Below are 17,127 nucleotides of genomic sequence, written 5' to 3' on the forward strand. Positions count from 1 at the left end.
ACCGAGCTATAGCCGTGGAGGTACATGAACATCCGTCCACTTCGGCACATACATAATATACCGCGAGCAATCAATAAAATCGTATATAAACGGACGTGTACTAGTGAACGCTCTCGCGGCAGCCTCGTTCTGTACCTATACTACAGTATAGGTACAGTACACTGTGTAAGTACAGTATTCCAGGCCATTCTAGCCCGGTCGCAGCGCTCGTTGGTTGTTGAAGGTCGGCTGGGATAGTATATTGAATTACATCACAGGGAGACTTTGTCTAAGTTATTTCAATAAAAGCTTGAATCGACTGCGTTTTTTTTTAAATTGTTCCTACGACTGTTTTTTAAATGACCTTTTACTTATTTTCAACTACAATAAGACACCGATTCAATGACGAATGACTTATCTCATTAAATACCTAGATGTTTGTTTTGAATTGTAATATATAAGAAGACAAGTATAATTTTCTAGTGAAACTTTTTAAAGTAACTACAGAAAGTCTACTATAATATTTTAGCAGAATATCTACTACAGTTTTGAATAATGTGCGATGTGTGAATCTTCAAAAAGTACCTGGAGAAGTCAAACTCGTCAAACGAACAAAGGAAGGAGCGTAGCGTAATTGTATGAAGTTATTCATTGCATATATTATTAAAACAACAATTCTTTTACAAAGTCTGTAGATACTCATCTGGATCATTTAGTGCAGACAACTTTTTTTATAGTAGCGAAAGTGTGAAGTTGTATAAATTTAATCGATATCGATTTTGGCATCGATTATTGACCTAGATCGTCACATTTTGTCTATGGGTCTCAGCTGTCTATCAAGTCAGTGACATTTCGACGTTTGAATCGTATTTTTACAAAAAAGATTTTGTGCATTTACTATTATTTGTCCGAGACAATAATATTCTTACATAATTATTGATTTTCATGTATTATATTTCATAATAAAAGTATGTGTGTTTCTGTTTTTACAATAAAGGAGCTTCTTCCATTGTAATATACAGAAGAAATCTGACAATTTGGCGAAGATGGTTTCGACTTTGAGTTTGGAAGAAAAATACAATAGAGGTGCGCCATATTATTTAAAATCAGTGTGACTTCTTTGTTATAAATAAATACATCATTTGTGATAACGTCTATTCAAATGCTTATTACAGTTCGACGAAATTTTTGCTTCTATTTGGATATTCAAGAACATGGACTTGCCCGTTCTTTATCAAGAAGACTGCAAGATATGGGTCTGGTAAGTAAATTATCGTTATGGAAGCTTTTTAGCGGCAAAATATTATTCTTTACAAAAATCTACGTTGCAAACAGCTTGTATTACAAATTTTGGTTATGTGTATTATAATGCATTCGATTTTAAATAACAGTCTTGCAGCTGCATAAATGCGTAAACCGTGACCTTCTCATTTTAGTCACATTATTTACGTTCCATTTGATGAAGTGGCATTATAGATTTGTTCAAGAAAGAAAATATGTAAAAGTCACGTAAATATTTTATATTTAGGGCATAGTTTTTATCAAAAAAGCTGACGTTCGAATGCACATCTAACTTGAAGTTTATGCAAAGTTTACATATAAAAAACATTAAGAAAAATCTTTGGATTGGAACGTAATTCAAATGAACCAATCAAAATAGCTTTCCCCTTCCACGCGACAACAGCGCCCCTAGCGACCAAAACAAAAACTGACGCGAAATATCTCCATCTTGTATGACAGATTTGTGTTTGTTGTTATATTTTCGATTTTATTCGGTAATTGTGAACAAATAACAATAAAAAGTGTCTCAATGTAAGCATTATTCATCCAAGGTGTTGTGTTACATTGAGTGAAGTGAGCGTTACAAGTGAAAATTGTAATTGAAAGCATTTCTGATCGAGTGACGAAGTGCCCGTCTCGGTGACTGGTATATAGTTACTTATTTTTGTGATAAGCGAAGCGCGGGGGCCTCGCGGACGGCTTTTGCGTAAGTATACACATTTAGCAACGTCCCCATGTGCGTACCGACACAGTGATCGTGTCAGAAATATGTTGAAAACAGTTTAAAACTGTCTTGTCGGAGTGGGCAGGAGGCGCGTTGCTTGCGTTCGATTTTAGGTCATCTTTTGTACGGTCGCGTATAGGCTGCCGTCGCAGCGCGAAATGCATCGGGCCGAGGCCGTGCGCCGCGCTCTCTCACGCTGCGTTGCACTACATACATTTTAAAAGCCGTTTAAAGTGTAGTTTTCTTTGGACTACGCGTGTGTATGCTTTAATTTTTGACAGTTGATATTGCTTTTCATCTTCAAGGCGTTTTGGTTCTTAAGAAGTAGGTTGTAAGGATGATATTAGTGTGTTAGAATGCGAGTGATATTTTTTGCGCGGGACGGTTGGCGCGAGACGCGGGCATAGCGACCGCCGGCGTCGGCCGTGTTCCGGCGACGAATTCAAGGAAAACTCCATGAGTCTCGCCTCGCGGCCGACGGCGGGCCACGAGCGCCAGGCGCGTCGATAACTCGCTCGTTGCGACACGCCAGCCATCACCCACCTAACGCGCGCTAAGCTAACAAACAATATCTCGCACACGCCAACATCTCACTCTATTCCCATGTGTCAGACAAGGCAAGCTACTCTACATAACTCCCCAACAATTTCTTAGTATATTTGCTTGAGAACAGTTTCTCAGAATGTCCCCTGTTGCTAAGTGCACTCAGCTTGCAACAAGTATTGCGACACATGGTACAGTTTAGGTCAGGCCAATGCTGACTTTCACATTGTTTGTAGGTACCAAACACATACAAATTCATGACTGATGAGTTATACTTTGACAATTTCTTATAAGAATTGCCAATTATCAAAATTTTAGCTCATATAACATTATTTTTGTAATGGCAACACTGAATTACTAGAACTTCTGTTCAAAGAGGTTCTTATCACTGTTTTTAATAAAAATACCTTGTTCTTATACATTATGTATCATTATAGGGTAGTTAATTACTGTTATTAGTAAAGTATCTTAAGTAGGTGCATTTAGTAGGTCATTTGTGATACTAAATGTGTGAAATCTATGCCTGTTACTTCAATAATGTCTTGTACTTTGTGCTGTAAATGTATATTGGCACTTATTCTTACCAATTTTCTCAGCCATTATGACTACCACTCACATAAAATACCTATTGTGTATTATCTGAGTGGGGAATAATTTGTTTATACCTAATGTCAAATGATATATTCGGTGAGGTGAGATCATTGCCGAATAAAGAAAAGCAAATGGTTTCTTCGCCAAAATGACAACATGTTACAACTACATACATCAATATATGGTAACTGGGGTCAACGGCTTAACATGCCTTTTGAAGCATGGATCATCTTACTTTCAGACAGTCAGGTGATCAGAATGTTATGTCCTATCCAAACTAGGGATTACAAAGTGATATATTAAAGTTATTTCAAAGTTGTTGCAAGTTACTAGTCCATTTCCCATATAGATCCATCATAATGGAAAGCCAAGCATACTCGGGATGATGAGGAAACAAATATGTCAGACATATTTTTTGTACCCCCAGTCTAGCATTGAAGTTTACATCATAGCCAATTGTAAATTTATTAATATCAATTAAATAGTGTAATGAATTCTAAATTACAAATTTCTATTTAGAAAATATAAATTTACGAAAACATTTTCAGGACTATGTTATAAATTAAAGGCATTATTCATTCTTTCTAAATCAGTTTAAAAGTGCAGATCATGCAAAATTTTGTTTCAAATTTCTTTTTCAATGCTCAACTGCTCAAGTCATGAGTCATCAAAGGTATAAACAAACTAGTGTGAGATAGCTTTATGGGTGGACTGTAAATGTCCAACAAATCTGCTCATAATAAAAAAAGAGATAGTGATTGCCGATATATCAGATAAATAAAACATGGTTGGCTTGACCATTATAGGTAGGCAATACGGCTCATCGCCTATCACGTTGGTCTAACAGAAAGCTTGGTGAGGTCAGTTCATCTTGCGATGTACCCCTGACCTCAATTGGGATATAGTTTTGAGCAATATTGCTTTTTAGGTGAATTGCTTATAAGGGACGTTTTTAGCCCCCCTGGTGTCCCATTCACACTTTTATGTTCAAACTGTATTTTTGTATGTGAAAAGTTTTTGTGGAGGATATACAGCGCAGTGTGGTATGCTCCATACCTCCTCCGGTTGATTGAGGGGAGGCCTATGCCTAGCAGCGGGATGTATATAGGCTCTTTATGTATGCATGGAGGAAATACCCTTATAGTTTATATTGAAGTGAGCCGTCGCCCTTCCAGCAGCAGGAGGCGTTCCTGTCGTCGCGCGTGACGCACGTGGTGCGCGAGCCCGCGGCGGGCGGCGCGGCGCCGCGATGTAACGCCGCGCGCACCCGCGCCGATGCCATGCTCCAGCGCGCGCGCCCGCCTGGCCGCCACCACCCGCACCTGGTCACGCTCACCGTGCACAAGGTACGCTTCTGAACCTAGTTGCGACGTGCTGCAGGGCCCATTTCACTTGTTCATAAGTGTGTGAGTCTAAGACGAGAGTCGAAGAAGCGACATTGTTGTGTCAGGGACATAGTAAGTGGACTCTGCCTATCCGCGGTCTCTGCCTACCCCACGGGAAGTAAGCGTGATCTTATGTATGTATGTATGTGTGATAATTTTTAACGACCCTTATTACACAGCTCGGTTGCGCAGCGGTAAACGCGCTCGGTCTGCGATTGTTGAAGTTAAGCGACTTTCGCAAAGGCCGGTCATAGGATGGGTGACCACAGAAAAAAAAGTTTTCATCTCGAGCTCCTCCGTGCTTCGGAAGGCACGTTAAGTCGTTGGTCCCGGCTGCATTAGCAGTCGTTAATAACCACTAATCCGCACTGGGCCCGCGTGGTGGTTTAAGGCCCGATCTCCCTATCCATCCATACGGGAAGGCCCGTGCCCCAGCAGTGGGGACGTTAATGGGCTGGTGATGATTACACAGCTAGAACTAGTGTCTGGCCAGCCCTAACTTCATTTTTTCAGCCATGCATATTCTTGAAATCCCTACAGAAGCCTAATAAAAAATTGAAACATTGAACAGCCTACATTATGTCCCACTGCTGGGTTTTTTTTGTGTCCAAACATGCGATCGGTCGACTGGCCATAAGCAGTTATTATGACTTGGTTTAATATTATTAAAATGCTGATCATTGGAGAGCTGTTATTGAAATTCTTTATGATTTAATTTCTTCTGCTTCAGAATGTGCTATGGCAATCAGTGTCCATAAATTCCTATTTTAAAATTCCAAACTTGGCATGTGTCATTTACTTCTCTGAATAAGGAAATTGACCCGCCTTTTAAATTAACATACAACTTCCTTCAGCTATGCATGAGTGAACACATGCCCCCAATCAAACAATCTGCTGAATAAAACCAGTTAGGTTAGCAAGGGACTTTTCGAAGGGTTTGATACAAAAGATCTCATAAAATAGCAGTTGCTAGGCGGTTACCCTGACACTTCTCCCATGCTCAAAACTCTCAATAAATATATACACTTCTCATCAAAAAAATCGAAACACTTCCGTTTTCATTGTTTCTGTCCGAATTTAACACAAAAAAGAATTCATACGATGAAAAAAAATACATAAATGTATAGCTGGCAGTTTGGCCATTACAGTAATAAGCGAAAATTCTAAATTCAAAATTAGAATTTCATTTGTTTATCTTATAAACGAAATGAATCACTGTTTTGAGACAAATGTGTGTTTAGGGTTGGAGTACATTTAGCGTTTAAAAACTAAAAATTGGCGCCTATCCTTAAACTTTTTGTTTTTTATTTCAATACTGTGACTTTGGAACGTCTGAAAAAAGGTTTTTTTTCTAAAACGTATGGATACTTCGCCCACAGAAGCCGCCCAAGTTGTGGCATTGCTGGATTCTGGCCTTAGTCAGCGTGTTGTGGCTACAAGACTGCATCTAAGCCTGTCATCTGTTCATAGAGTCTATAAACGTTATCGGGAGACTGGTTTGTTCACGCGCCGTTCAGGATCTGGCAGGAATCGGGTCACTTCTGAGCGAGATGATCGATTTATTGTAACAACTTCTTTAAGAAATCGACGCCTTAACGCTTTTCAACTGCAGCAGCGGCTTCGTGTTGTACGAAGGGTGGCTGTAAGTGACTCTACAATTAGAAGAAGGTTGAAGGATCGTGGACTGGTACCGCATAAGCCAGCAAATGGGCCGAAATTAACTGCAGACCATCGAAGAGCGCCCCTTAACTTTGCACGTGAGCACCTAAATTGGTCATACCTACAGTGGAGCAAAGTTCTCTTTTCTGATGCGTGTAAAATTATGCTGTATGGTAACGACGGAAGGAACAAGGTCTACAGAAGAGACGGAGAACGCTATGCACAATGCTGCATTGAAGAAAAGGTCAGCTATAGTGGCGGTTCGTGGACGGTTTGGGGAGGAATCAGCGCCGACGGTAAGACGGAGCTTGCTTTCGTGTCTGGGCCACGTCTGCCTGCACTAAACTGTCATCGGTACGTCGAAGAGTGTCTCGAGCCTCATGTGATGCCCTATGCACATTTTATTGGCAACGGCTTCATATTCATGCACGACAATGCTAGGGCTCACACCGCGGGCGTCGTACGAGATTATCTTAACGAAGTCGATATCTCTATTATGGAATGGCCAGCAAGAAGCCCGGACATGAATCCCATTGAACATCTGTGGGATGAATTAAAGAGACGAATTCGAGCAAGAGATCCTGCCCCAGAAACACTTAGCCAGCTGCAAGATGCAATCCAAGAGGAATGGGACAATATACCACAGCATGTGATCGTGACTCTCATCCGATCGATGAAGAACCGTATGGAATCAGTAATTAGAGCTCGGGGAGGGAATACAAGTTATTAAATAAACGTTTTTTAGCTTTTTTTTTTTCATTTACGTGTGTTGTTTTATCCATTTCCTTTATACTCCATACGGAATAAAAATGACTCATTTAACAAAATACGAAACCTATGAAAAATTCATTTAAATTTAGAACATTAACATTAAGATTTGATAAGCTCATATTACTCACTATTAAACTACATTTAACATTTATTCCTAAATGTACACATTTTTCTGATAATCCTGATAAAACGTAAACTTGCAAGGTGTTTCGATTTTTTTGATGAGAAGTGTATTTATGTTGCAAAATATGATGTTCATCATACATATTATACATAACCCACATTTCGTTTCCTTCACTCTCCATATCGTCCTCATATAATAAAACCACGTCGCGCCTTTTTAAAAAGTAACTTCTTTATAATCTTTCAATTAATTTCAATATAGGTAAAACCACAATTTTTTACCTGAAATGAAATTAGCGTCTCCATATTGAGATTTTGTTAAAAATTTCACATCGGAATGTTCTATTTCAAAAAGGCGCTTGAGTACTCTCAAGCTCTCTTTTCCCCCAACTTTGTACGCGTGGGAGCTTTCACCCTTTTACAATATGATTTTGCTAAACAAAATAGCACTGATTATTAAGGTTTTCAACAAATATTTCTTACCAGGGCAAACCTGTAAAAGAATAGGCTAATTTCCAACTAGTCAAATCATCGTCGTCAAAACAAGAAATTACTAAGGAAATTGCATGAAAAAGCACACTGTGACGTAATAGAAAAACGTGATAAAATGTTGGTCTTATTATGACGGAAAAAACATTCCTTTTTTTTATTTAATTAGTTTGAGATCTGTGATTAGTAGTGTGATTAGTTGAGTGATAGAGTGAGAAACAGTGTGATAAGACAGAGATGTGGTGTAAAAGACGATATAGTGACTAGGATTGAGAAGGGAATGTTAGGTTGGTTTGGACACGTAGAGCGGATGAAGGATAATGGAATTGCAAAAGCGGTATATAAAGCGAAAGTTGATGGTAGGGCTGGCAGAGGAAGACCGAGAAAGACTTACGATGATCAAATTGGAGATGACCTTAGAAAAGGTTCAATATGATCTACTCTGAACCGGCGTGCGTGTATGAAGCGATTGATAAATGTGGAGGAAGCAAGAGAAGTGTGTCAGGATCGAAGCAAATGGAATTCTATAGTCTCTACTTACCCCGGTGGGAAATAGGCGTGAGTTTATGTATGTATGTATGTTTGAGATCTGTCTTTATTTAATAATCAGAATTTCATAATTTGTCTTGAACCTAGTACACAATCCAATTGTTTTAATGTAACACTAAAACTAAAACTTATATCTTGACTTATTTTAAATGAATAACTTTCTCTTTTCCACTAACTCACTAATGCAAAGGATTATAATACTAACTTTTCTTGCTTTATTTTATATATTTTACAGCATATTTATTCATCTTTCAGGCTATAACTCTATTGGATAAACTCTATGATACATTCTTCGCGGCGCCGCGTAAAGCGCATGTCAAACTCTTCAGTAAACATTACCTCAAGATTGAGTTTTTGGACAAGTATGCATCTCTATAATGAAAAATTCAATCTTATTATTATCCCAAAATACATGTTTTATAAAGGTAACGTGTCGCTTCCAGGGTTTGCAGACCTGTATACAAAGAATTCGATGAGTGGCCGGAAATATCCCTAGAACCGGACCCACCCAAAGAAAAAAGAGAAAAGAAAGAGTCGACCACTATCAACCAGATCGGGGACATCAATCAGAACCAACAGAACACTGCAGGTCAGAAGTAAGTACTTGTTAACGAATATGCGGAGGCACTGGATACTATCGTCCAAATCTAATCAGTAGGTGTATCGTTCTAGAATGACGAGGAAGAGTCGGCCGAGAATCAAGGAAAAGGAGGAAAAGGAGCCAAAAGGGGGGTACTGTGAGATGTGCAACGCTGACTACGTGGACCCCGCGCTGCACCGCCGCTCGCCGCATCACCTGGCCTTCGTGAGGGACCACACCAACTTCCTGGCGCTCGACTCGCTCATCGGCTCCGGCGCCGACGTCACCACGTTCCTCGACAAGGCCACGCCCCTCAACGGCGAGCGCCGGTCGCTCAGGAAGATGTGCAACGGCGACGAGAAGTCGAGGCGCTCCAAGCGCTCGCAGTCGCCGGACTCGACCGTCAACGGGAACCAGAGTCCCAAACGCAACGGGGGCTTGGACGACGAGAGACGGCACAACACCAGGTGCAGCAAGCGGAGCACGGAAGCCGAGGACCGGCAGTACTATAAAGTAGTCGGAGTGAGCACTAAGCTGCGGTCGAGCGGAGGCTTCGCGACGCGGAGGAAGGATTCTCCACCGGCGTGTAACGGGACGAAACCGTTAGTAGTGAAGTTCCGCAAGGTGCGGCGCTCCGAGCTGTCCGTGCTGAGCGACGAGGCCGAGCAGTTCATGTTCCCGAAACGAGCCAGCTCCGACAGCGAGTCGTCGTCCGAGGAGGACGCGGCGCCGCCGCCCGCCGCCGAGCGCCGCAGGCTGGCGCGGCCCGGGGCGCTCAAGGAGGACTCCTCCGACGACGACGGCTGGCCCGACCACACGCGCCGGCGCAAGCGGCGCCCGCACCCTCCGGTCAAGCGCGGCCGACGGTTACCCCTAAAGCCGCTCGAGCAACCCGAGCCGAAACTAGAGCCCCCCGAACCCGAAGCCCCGCCTCCGCCTCCACCCCCACAGCCCGAGGTGGAAGTCAACCCTTTAAGAGAGGAACCTACCGAAAGGTGCATGAAGTGGCAGGACGGCAAGCTGACGTACACGCCGGCCGTGGAGCAGCTGGAGTTCGCCTTCGAGTCCGTGCCTAGGAGCGAGCCCTGGTTCGAGACGTTCAAACGACAGGACGAGGACCGAGTCCTCGCGAGGAACGTGCCGCAATACTTCGGTAAGATCCTTTATTATATCCCTATACAACTGTTAAGAAATGTTCAGTTGCCTAATAATATTTTTCTTTTTGCAGCACTATATTCAAATTCACCAAAGTTACCCTACGAAATCGGTCAGTTACCGCCGCTGAAGCCAAACTGTTGCCCGCTGAGCGACCTCGTCAAACGAGAGGAGAAGCCGGGCCCCTCGCGCTCGTACGGCACGCGCGGCATGAAAAAGCAGAAGATCCGGAAACGAACGGCCGCTATACTCGCGCTCGAGGGACACTCGAGGAAGTCGCCGCGAGAGCACGCGTCCACGCTCGCCATACTCGGCTCCGTCGGACTGTTGCACAGGCGGAAGAACGGCGACGACGCCAAATCTACCGCATCCGAGGACACAATCAGTGATACCCATAGCACCGTTAAGATAGAACCGGTCGTATCGGAAGCTCAAGAGGCGTCGGAGCGCCTGCAACAGTTCCTGTCGGAGGTGTTCTCGGACGCGGCCGAGTACGAGGTGTCCGCGGAGGCGATGGAGGGCGAGGCGGTGCCGGCGGCCGGGGCGGCGCCCGACGTGGCGCGGCTCGTGTCCGACTGCGACGCCTGCGACGTGCTGCGCCACCACCTGCAGGAGGGGCTCGAGGCGCGCGCGCGCAGCCGCCGCGGCAAGTTCAAGAAGAAGAACCGCACCGGTTGGCCCAACAAGAAGAAACCCAAGAAGGACTCGCGGACCGACAGCTCCGAGTCCCAGAAAGCCGAAGGGAGCGTCGGAAGGTCGTCGGCGGAGCCCGACGAGGATCCGACGCGGGAGGCGATCGGCGAGGAGGACACGAACCCGTCGGAGACGGAGGAGAAGACGCTCATAGAGCTGAAGAACGAGGAGGAGGCGCGGCTGCGGGACGGGCGCAGCCCGGCGCCGGGCGTGCGGCCGCGGCGCCGCTCGCTCGACAAGCGGCCGGCGGCGGCGGCGGCGGCGGCGGCGGGGGCGGCGCCGGTGGACGAGCGCGTGCGCGCGCGGCGCGCGCTGGCGGGGCTGCTGCTGCAGCCCGTGGTGCGCGTGGCGCGCGTGGACCCCGCCGCCGCGCGCCACACGCGCTCCGCCGCGCGCGCGCCGCCCGCCCCCCGCCGGTAGCGACGCTCTACTTCATCCTATTCTGAAATCGACCCGGTGCTTGCTCTTCCCGCCACGCCGACGCGAGCGTAAACCTGAAAGGCCTTAACGTCGTTCGCCTCGTCGTGTCTATCCCGTAGGTAGTGTTTGTGATGTTCGAATTGACTGCGAGCTTCGTGAAAGCTTTTGGAGAATTCACATATCCGAGCTAGTTAGGTCGTGAAAAGATCTGCGATCCGTGTGTCATCTTTCTATATTAGAAAATAATGATTCTCTCGTTGGAATACAGAAGGATACCGAATTTAACCGTTACTGTTGCAGTAAGCAATTTTACCAAAACGGAGAAGACGTAACTCTCTTAGTTAACCGGTGTAATTTCTTGTTCAAATCAGTGTTACTTTTCTATAATTCGTAAGGTAAATTATCTACCGTGCGAGTGGAAGCGAATTCAAATGAATTTTCCTACAGGGTTTGCACGGTTATGTCATCGCGCGCGGCGCGACGACTATCCAACTGTACCGTATTACGTATATCTATGTAATCAGCATTTGCTGCGTCTGTACCCTGCATAACGAAGCATGATTAGAGTAACATATCTCTCGTCCCTTTAGCAGTAGGCGGTGAATTAGATCTTTTTCTGGCTGTCATTCTAAACATGTTACGTTAGATAGCATATAGTGGTCGAAACCGATGGAGTACTACTCATGCAGACCCCTCACATAATTCCAATTACAGCACCAAGTACTACTAGGGTCCATATCATATCTACATGTTTGGACAAGTCAATTGAAATCAATTTTCTGGCTGGCATATTCAAAGATAGCCATCAAATATAGGTATAGTACATTGGTTCGGCCGACTTCAACGACATTCCTGTGATGATCTAAAGTATAACTAGTAATATTACAAATACAAAAGTGTTTACACTACACCTACCTGGAAAGAGCCTTCTTCCTATTTTGAAAAGGCGATAGAGAGTTAGGATATTACTGTCATACAAAATAAGCGGGAAAAGTACGAATCCATAACTGCCCACTTTCTAAATTCAAAATTTGTGACCTAATGTGTCTGAAGAAAAAACACATTTAAAAAAATGACAATCGCGCGCGAAATGCCATATTGTAGCCTTGTAGGTTTGTAGCCTAAACATTTTCAATAATTTGCAAATTGTTAGCCATTTTCCTTGTAGGTGTAGTATGAGGCAGTATAAATAAAACCTCGTTAGTAATCGGTCACTTTCTTTCCCTCGGTAAACAACATAATAATATGTGATTGTATTTATCCAATTTCTCGTCGCTCCCATTCGCTCGGTGTGAAATAATATCTATAGGAAGAAGAGAATCGAACAATGTAGTAGTTGTGATCTCCATAATATAATATGATGGTTGAGTTGCAGTTGACTCCACAACACTTTGACTGGCAGACAGTCATATTGTAACAACTAATTTATTTTGTAAATATATTCCAATCTGTTAGTCCAATTCTGAGACACTGATTTATGTATTAGTGAAGCGATGGTGAAGTCGATCGATTGTTTTTGATGCGCCACAGAGTAGAAAATAATAATTTAATAAAAAATGCGCTAATGAACCTAGTCGTATAATAGTTGCATTCATGAATAACTTATTCACAGTTCTAGGAATCACGTAAATCGTATTACGTGTTCTTAGTGAAATAACGCGGTTTGTTTAGATTGGCGCAGTTACTTCGACTGTGGCGCATCAAAATATAAAGCAGCAGTATTTAAGTTTGTTTAAAAGATTTAATATATCGTGAGGCTCTAGTTGGGATCCATGATGTATATAACAGTGTATATATTGAACCTGTCATGTAGCATGTGTGTGTAAGTACAGTGCAGTGCATTTAGTTTTCCCGAGCTTAGTCTGTATATAAATGTTATTGTATGCTTAGAATACGGTTTTCTTTTTATTGGATGATTCGACATGTGAAGTATCATCGTAAAGTTGTATTATACGATTATTCTAATTAACTTAACTGTTTCATTTTTAAACTACTCAACCGAAGAATACACCAGTATGGCTAACACGCGCAACGTAATAAAATATTGTCACAATCATTTTATCGATATAATTTCGTTTTCTCGATTGGTACAACACCAAATAAGTCATGTCGTTCTGTCAAAATACGAACAAAATCACGTACGCATGTTAGGAAAAAATTTCGACGAAAATTTAATGAATCGATCGATAATTTTTATCACATTGTGGATGTTAGCCCTACTGGCCAGATTTATACAACTACGTTTACTTAATGAGGTATATAGCCACACTAAAAGCGCTTACTCTACACTCGCCAATCTATACGGCCTGACGAGAGATAACGAACGAGGCCCATGATATAGAACAAGGAATAATTACTTGCCCATGGCCCATAGAGCAACCTCTAACAGATCGAAGACTTCGCCCGACGACTACCTAGTTGGAGAGATTAGTTTGCCATTTGGCGTAGGTGCGAAACTCGATGTCGGGCGAGCCAATGGCTTGTCGCGTGATGTCTCCGAACACACTTCGCCTAATGGGGACACAGCTTTAGACTGCTTAGTATGAGGCTAATTTGACACATAAATGCCTAAGAGCTTGTCCACAAAGGGCGAATTCGCCGCGAAACCATTCGCGCGAAATGATTCGCGCGTTAGTGAGATACTAGACAGCAATACATCGCGTCCACAAGCATCGCGCGAATTCAAAATACGCGCGTAAATCGCGTGCACTACGCCAGACTCTCGACTCGCGCTTGATTCGCGCGTACGTCGCGCGAGTTGAGATACTAGGGACGCCTTGTTGCGTCCAGTTAACGCGCGAACTTTAGAGCGAGTGCACGTATCGAGGGCAATGGAGCGCCAAAATTTTCCCAAATGTTCGCGCGTTGGCACGTACCTTGTGGACCCAACGGTCGCGCGTAAAACGCGCGAGAGAATCGCGGCGAATTCGCCCTTTCTGGACAAGCTCTTATGGACTGGGCTGCACTTATGAGCAAATCTACCAGGCCTACTACTACCTCATGGATAAGCCTTAAAATCAAACAGCACACAAGTAAAAGTTCCCAGAATGTTGCACCTTATTTAATTTTGAACTAGTCAATTTAAAAGCCTCTATAAAATGATACAAGTGTAAGCTTCACAATGTTTATTGGATGATTTCCTCGTGTTCCTGCTGATCAAAATAAAAACAAATGATCTACTCTAACAGGCATATAATTAAAGCAGGATTTACACTTTTTACATTGCCACTGATGTTCCACAATATCAAGTTGTTCTTTCTAATCTGAGTAACAAAGTTAAACGGAACTATATACTAAGCTGAAACCCAGAAAATTAGGACCAACTATAGTAGTTAAAAAAGAACACTTGAAAATTTATCTGCAATACCAATTTTTTAGGTATTAAATGGCTTTTTTATGTATTTTATAGTTGGTCTAAATTTTGTTCACAGCTCTAAAAAAAATATTTATTCATAAACATCCTCCTTGTCGGCTATATATTGGATAATATCTTTGGGCCTCAGCAGCCTCTCCGCATCTCCATCGGGAATTTCAAAGCCAAATTCATCTTCCATAGCCATGATCACCTCCACATGGTCCAGGGAGTCCAAGCCCAGATCATTTAAGAAATGCGAGTCGACATTCAACTGGAATAAGAAAACAAACAAAAGTTAGACACAAATTACCGTCACCTTTTTCATTAGCTATCCAGGCAAAAAATCTCTTTTATGAGTAGTCTACCTTCTCAGGGTTAACTTTGTCATAAAGTTGTAGAACAAGGAGCACTCTACTTTTGATAAGATCAAGCGACAGTGGTGGGCCAGCACTGTAGCTACGAACGCCGATTTTCCGGCCCTGAAACAAATAACAAGAAGTAAATGATAGATACCTGAACAGAGACCAGTTTGTCGTAGGCTTTGCACACTTTCAGCACTCTCTCCTGAATTTCTTGCGGTGTGGGCTTAGGTTGTGACGAGTATTGTCGTACGCGGTGCGATACCTAAACAGATACCCAGCACTGTTCACATTTGTTATGCAATAACATTTTTGAGGTTATAACAAACTTATATACAAAAACATTTAAGTAAACATTCCATTGAATCGACGCTCAATTATTTAATAATATAACGTAAATTAAATACGCATATGTGAAAATGATAAGGAAAAGATCACATTGTATTGATTAGGAGAACCTTACCCCATTTTGTAAATTGTAACTGTTATAGACTTTTACGGCGGTTTTCACTGTATGGTATTTTTGTTGAAGGGCAATTGTAGAAAGCCGGCACACCACCGGTGTTTTATACGTAATGGATTTTCGTAATAATCCATTGAAAGCACTTCGAACAAGGTTTGAGGCAGCCATTTTACCAACTTCTAAATATACCATAGACTAGATTATTTAAATGTAGAAGATAGTGGGTCATACCTCAGAAGTCCATACAAATGATACAATGATACAAACTAATTTTAATATCTCTCATCTAAATTTATTTACCCTCTCTGCCCTCAGAGAGGGTAAATAAATTTAGATAGATAACGATAAAAGTAATAATACTGTTTTTCTAAATAAACTACTGAACCCAAATAGACTAAAAAGGTTATTATATCGATGAAGACGTATCTCTTGAACTTATTGTAAACATTTTACATACAAGCACTACTAGGTTCAACAACTACATACTTTACAATGGCAATTATTACAAATTTATTTAGAAATAGAAATTTATTAAGTTGTGCTTAGTTTACTAGAAAAAAACAAAAAATGTTTTAGATTAGTTAGCTCCTTAGTTTTAATCGAGTTTCTAGAGAAACGAGAAGCGATTACAACATAGGTACTTTACTCTTTTAGGTACATCCCTAAAAATAAAAAGTAAAAACTATCATCTATGACACGCTGTCAGTTGTGTTGTCATTTTGTTTTCATGCGAACGTATGTTGGAGATGGATTTAATGTTTTTAAACAATTAAAACTTTAAAAATGGGGAACGCTGACACAAAATTAAACTTTAGAAAAGCTGTCGTCCAGCTTACTTCTAAGACACAGGTGAGATTCGTTGACAATTACACCTACGCATAATTTCTGTGTCACGAGCTCAAAAGATCTAATTGTTGTATATTTGTAGCCTATTGACGCGTCAGATGATAGTTTCTGGGATCAATTCTGGTCGGAGAGCGTCACGAACGTGCAAGATGTGTTCGCGCTAGTACCGGGGGCGGAGATCCGAGCGTTGCGAGAGGAGTCTCCGAACAACCTGGCCACACTTGTTTACAAGGCTGTTGAGAAGCTGGTGAAGTGTGTAGACAGCAGCTGCAGAACGCAGAGGGAACAGCAGACCGGTATGTAGCTCTACACCAGTTTTGGAAGCTTTTTAAATAGTAGTCAATGCATTGCATAGGTTCCAACAAGTTTGTATCCCTATTCCCAGCATCGTAGGGATTGAGAACTTGCGTTATTTCTTACGTACATATTTTTTAAGTTTGGTTCATTTTTCTCATACAACAATAGCTAATTATAACATATTTCCTATTTCCTTGAAGCTATGAATCACTATTACTCACACCCATGCTTCATAAAATGGATTGAATTTTGATTGGCTACAATCTTGTTGATAAAAATGTCATAAAATTGCACTTTCTACTTATTACTGGACTTATTCCTTGTTTATTGTTTGATAAAATTGAATGAAAAAACAGAAATAAATACATTTATGTAGAAACTTTTTTTTATTAATTTATCAATATTATTTTTTCAAAACCGATTTTTATTGTTTGATTTTAATAGACAAAGTATTTTTGTTTTTACTAAAACTAAAAACAAAAAGAAACAAAAGAAACAAAAACATAGAAACTTACATTACATTATGTATTTTTCATGTATTTTTATTTTTAATACCGGGATATTTTTTAAACATTTTAAAAACTTTCATGGATCAGCTAATGATTTTGAACCTTTTTTCTCTTCATATTTTTATTCTTTTTGTATGTATAACAAAAAAAATATCTTGTTGATCTTTGGAAGGAAAAATAAGTAGGTTTATATATGTATGTAGTAGGGTATTTGAAATGAAATGAAAATTTATTGCAATAAATGTGGTAAGTATATCAATGGAATTAAAGCTTATAGAGCTCAGCACATTTAGTCATGGTGTGACATACAATAATAACTAAGTACTTACATAAAGTTTTGAACCACTTATTCCTAA

The 17,127-nt window shown here is 41.6% G+C and overlaps 3 protein-coding genes across 5 annotated transcripts in view; 2 read left to right on the forward strand and 1 right to left on the reverse strand.

The window, feature by feature from the left end:
- The first annotated feature begins 838 nt into the window (after positions 1-838).
- LOC126372034 (serine/arginine repetitive matrix protein 1) lies at positions 839-10,942 on the forward strand. Its single transcript, XM_050017535.1, has 7 exons — positions 839-1,065; positions 1,155-1,240; positions 4,294-4,464; positions 8,350-8,456; positions 8,538-8,690; positions 8,767-9,827; positions 9,903-10,942. Exons 1-7 carry the CDS (start codon positions 1,026-1,028, stop codon positions 10,940-10,942), a joined length of 2,658 nt encoding a protein of 885 aa, XP_049873492.1. The 5' UTR covers positions 839-1,025.
- Positions 10,943-14,052: 3,110 nt separating this feature from the next.
- LOC126372193 (acyl carrier protein, mitochondrial) lies at positions 14,053-15,315 on the reverse strand. 2 transcript variants are annotated; one of them, XM_050017860.1, is made up of 3 exons: positions 15,120-15,315; positions 14,811-14,921; positions 14,053-14,568 (listed from the first exon to the last, which is right to left on the reverse strand). In XM_050017860.1, the coding sequence occupies exons 1-3, from the start codon at positions 15,309-15,311 to the stop codon at positions 14,389-14,391; spliced, it is 483 nt and encodes a 160-aa protein (XP_049873817.1). In that variant the 5' UTR covers positions 15,312-15,315; the 3' UTR covers positions 14,053-14,388. The 2 variants fall into 2 exon arrangements, with proteins under 2 accessions (XP_049873817.1, XP_049873816.1); XM_050017859.1 differs by lacking the exon at positions 14,811-14,921 and adding an exon at positions 14,663-14,776 and having other exon boundaries at positions 15,120-15,314.
- A 498-nt stretch (positions 15,316-15,813) lies between these two features.
- LOC126372116 (protein HID1) overlaps positions 15,814-17,127 on the forward strand; it is a 67,328-nt gene continuing 66,014 nt past the window's right edge. For both annotated transcript variants that reach the window (XR_007567115.1, XM_050017699.1), the window contains exons 1-2: positions 15,814-15,968; positions 16,048-16,261. Coding sequence is in view for 1 of the 2 variants with exons in the window: in XM_050017699.1 (XP_049873656.1) it covers positions 15,903-15,968; positions 16,048-16,261 (280 nt within the window). In the remaining variant the exon portion in view is untranslated. The remainder of the gene's footprint in view (positions 15,969-16,047; positions 16,262-17,127) is intronic.

Source organism: Pectinophora gossypiella, chromosome 13 (genome assembly GCF_024362695.1).
Source record: "Pectinophora gossypiella chromosome 13, ilPecGoss1.1, whole genome shotgun sequence".
Taxonomy (NCBI): Eukaryota; Metazoa; Arthropoda; class Insecta; order Lepidoptera; family Gelechiidae; genus Pectinophora; species Pectinophora gossypiella.

What these genes read in the sequence shown, in the direction of transcription:
- LOC126372034 (XM_050017535.1), top strand. Translation starts at nt 1,026, where the DNA reads ATGGTTTCGACTTTGAGTTTGGAAGAAAAATACAATAGAG. An exon ending in GGAAGAAAAATACAATAGAG is followed by an intron (nt 1,066 to 1,154) that starts GTGCGCCATATT and finishes TGCTTATTACAG; the next exon opens with TTCGACGAAATTTTTGCTTC. An exon ending in GACTGCAAGATATGGGTCTG is followed by an intron (nt 1,241 to 4,293) that starts GTAAGTAAATTA and finishes TCGCCCTTCCAG; the next exon opens with CAGCAGGAGGCGTTCCTGTC.
- LOC126372193 (XM_050017859.1), bottom strand. Translation starts at nt 15,311, where the DNA reads ATGGTATATTTAGAAGTTGGTAAAATGGCTGCCTCAAACCTTGTTCGA. An exon ending in GTTACAATTTACAAAATGGG is followed by an intron (nt 14,777 to 15,119) that starts GTAAGGTTCTCC and finishes TATTTGTTTCAG; the next exon opens with GGCCGGAAAATCGGCGTTCG. An exon ending in ACAAAGTTAACCCTGAGAAG is followed by an intron (nt 14,569 to 14,662) that starts GTAGACTACTCA and finishes TTCTTATTCCAG; the next exon opens with TTGAATGTCGACTCGCATTT.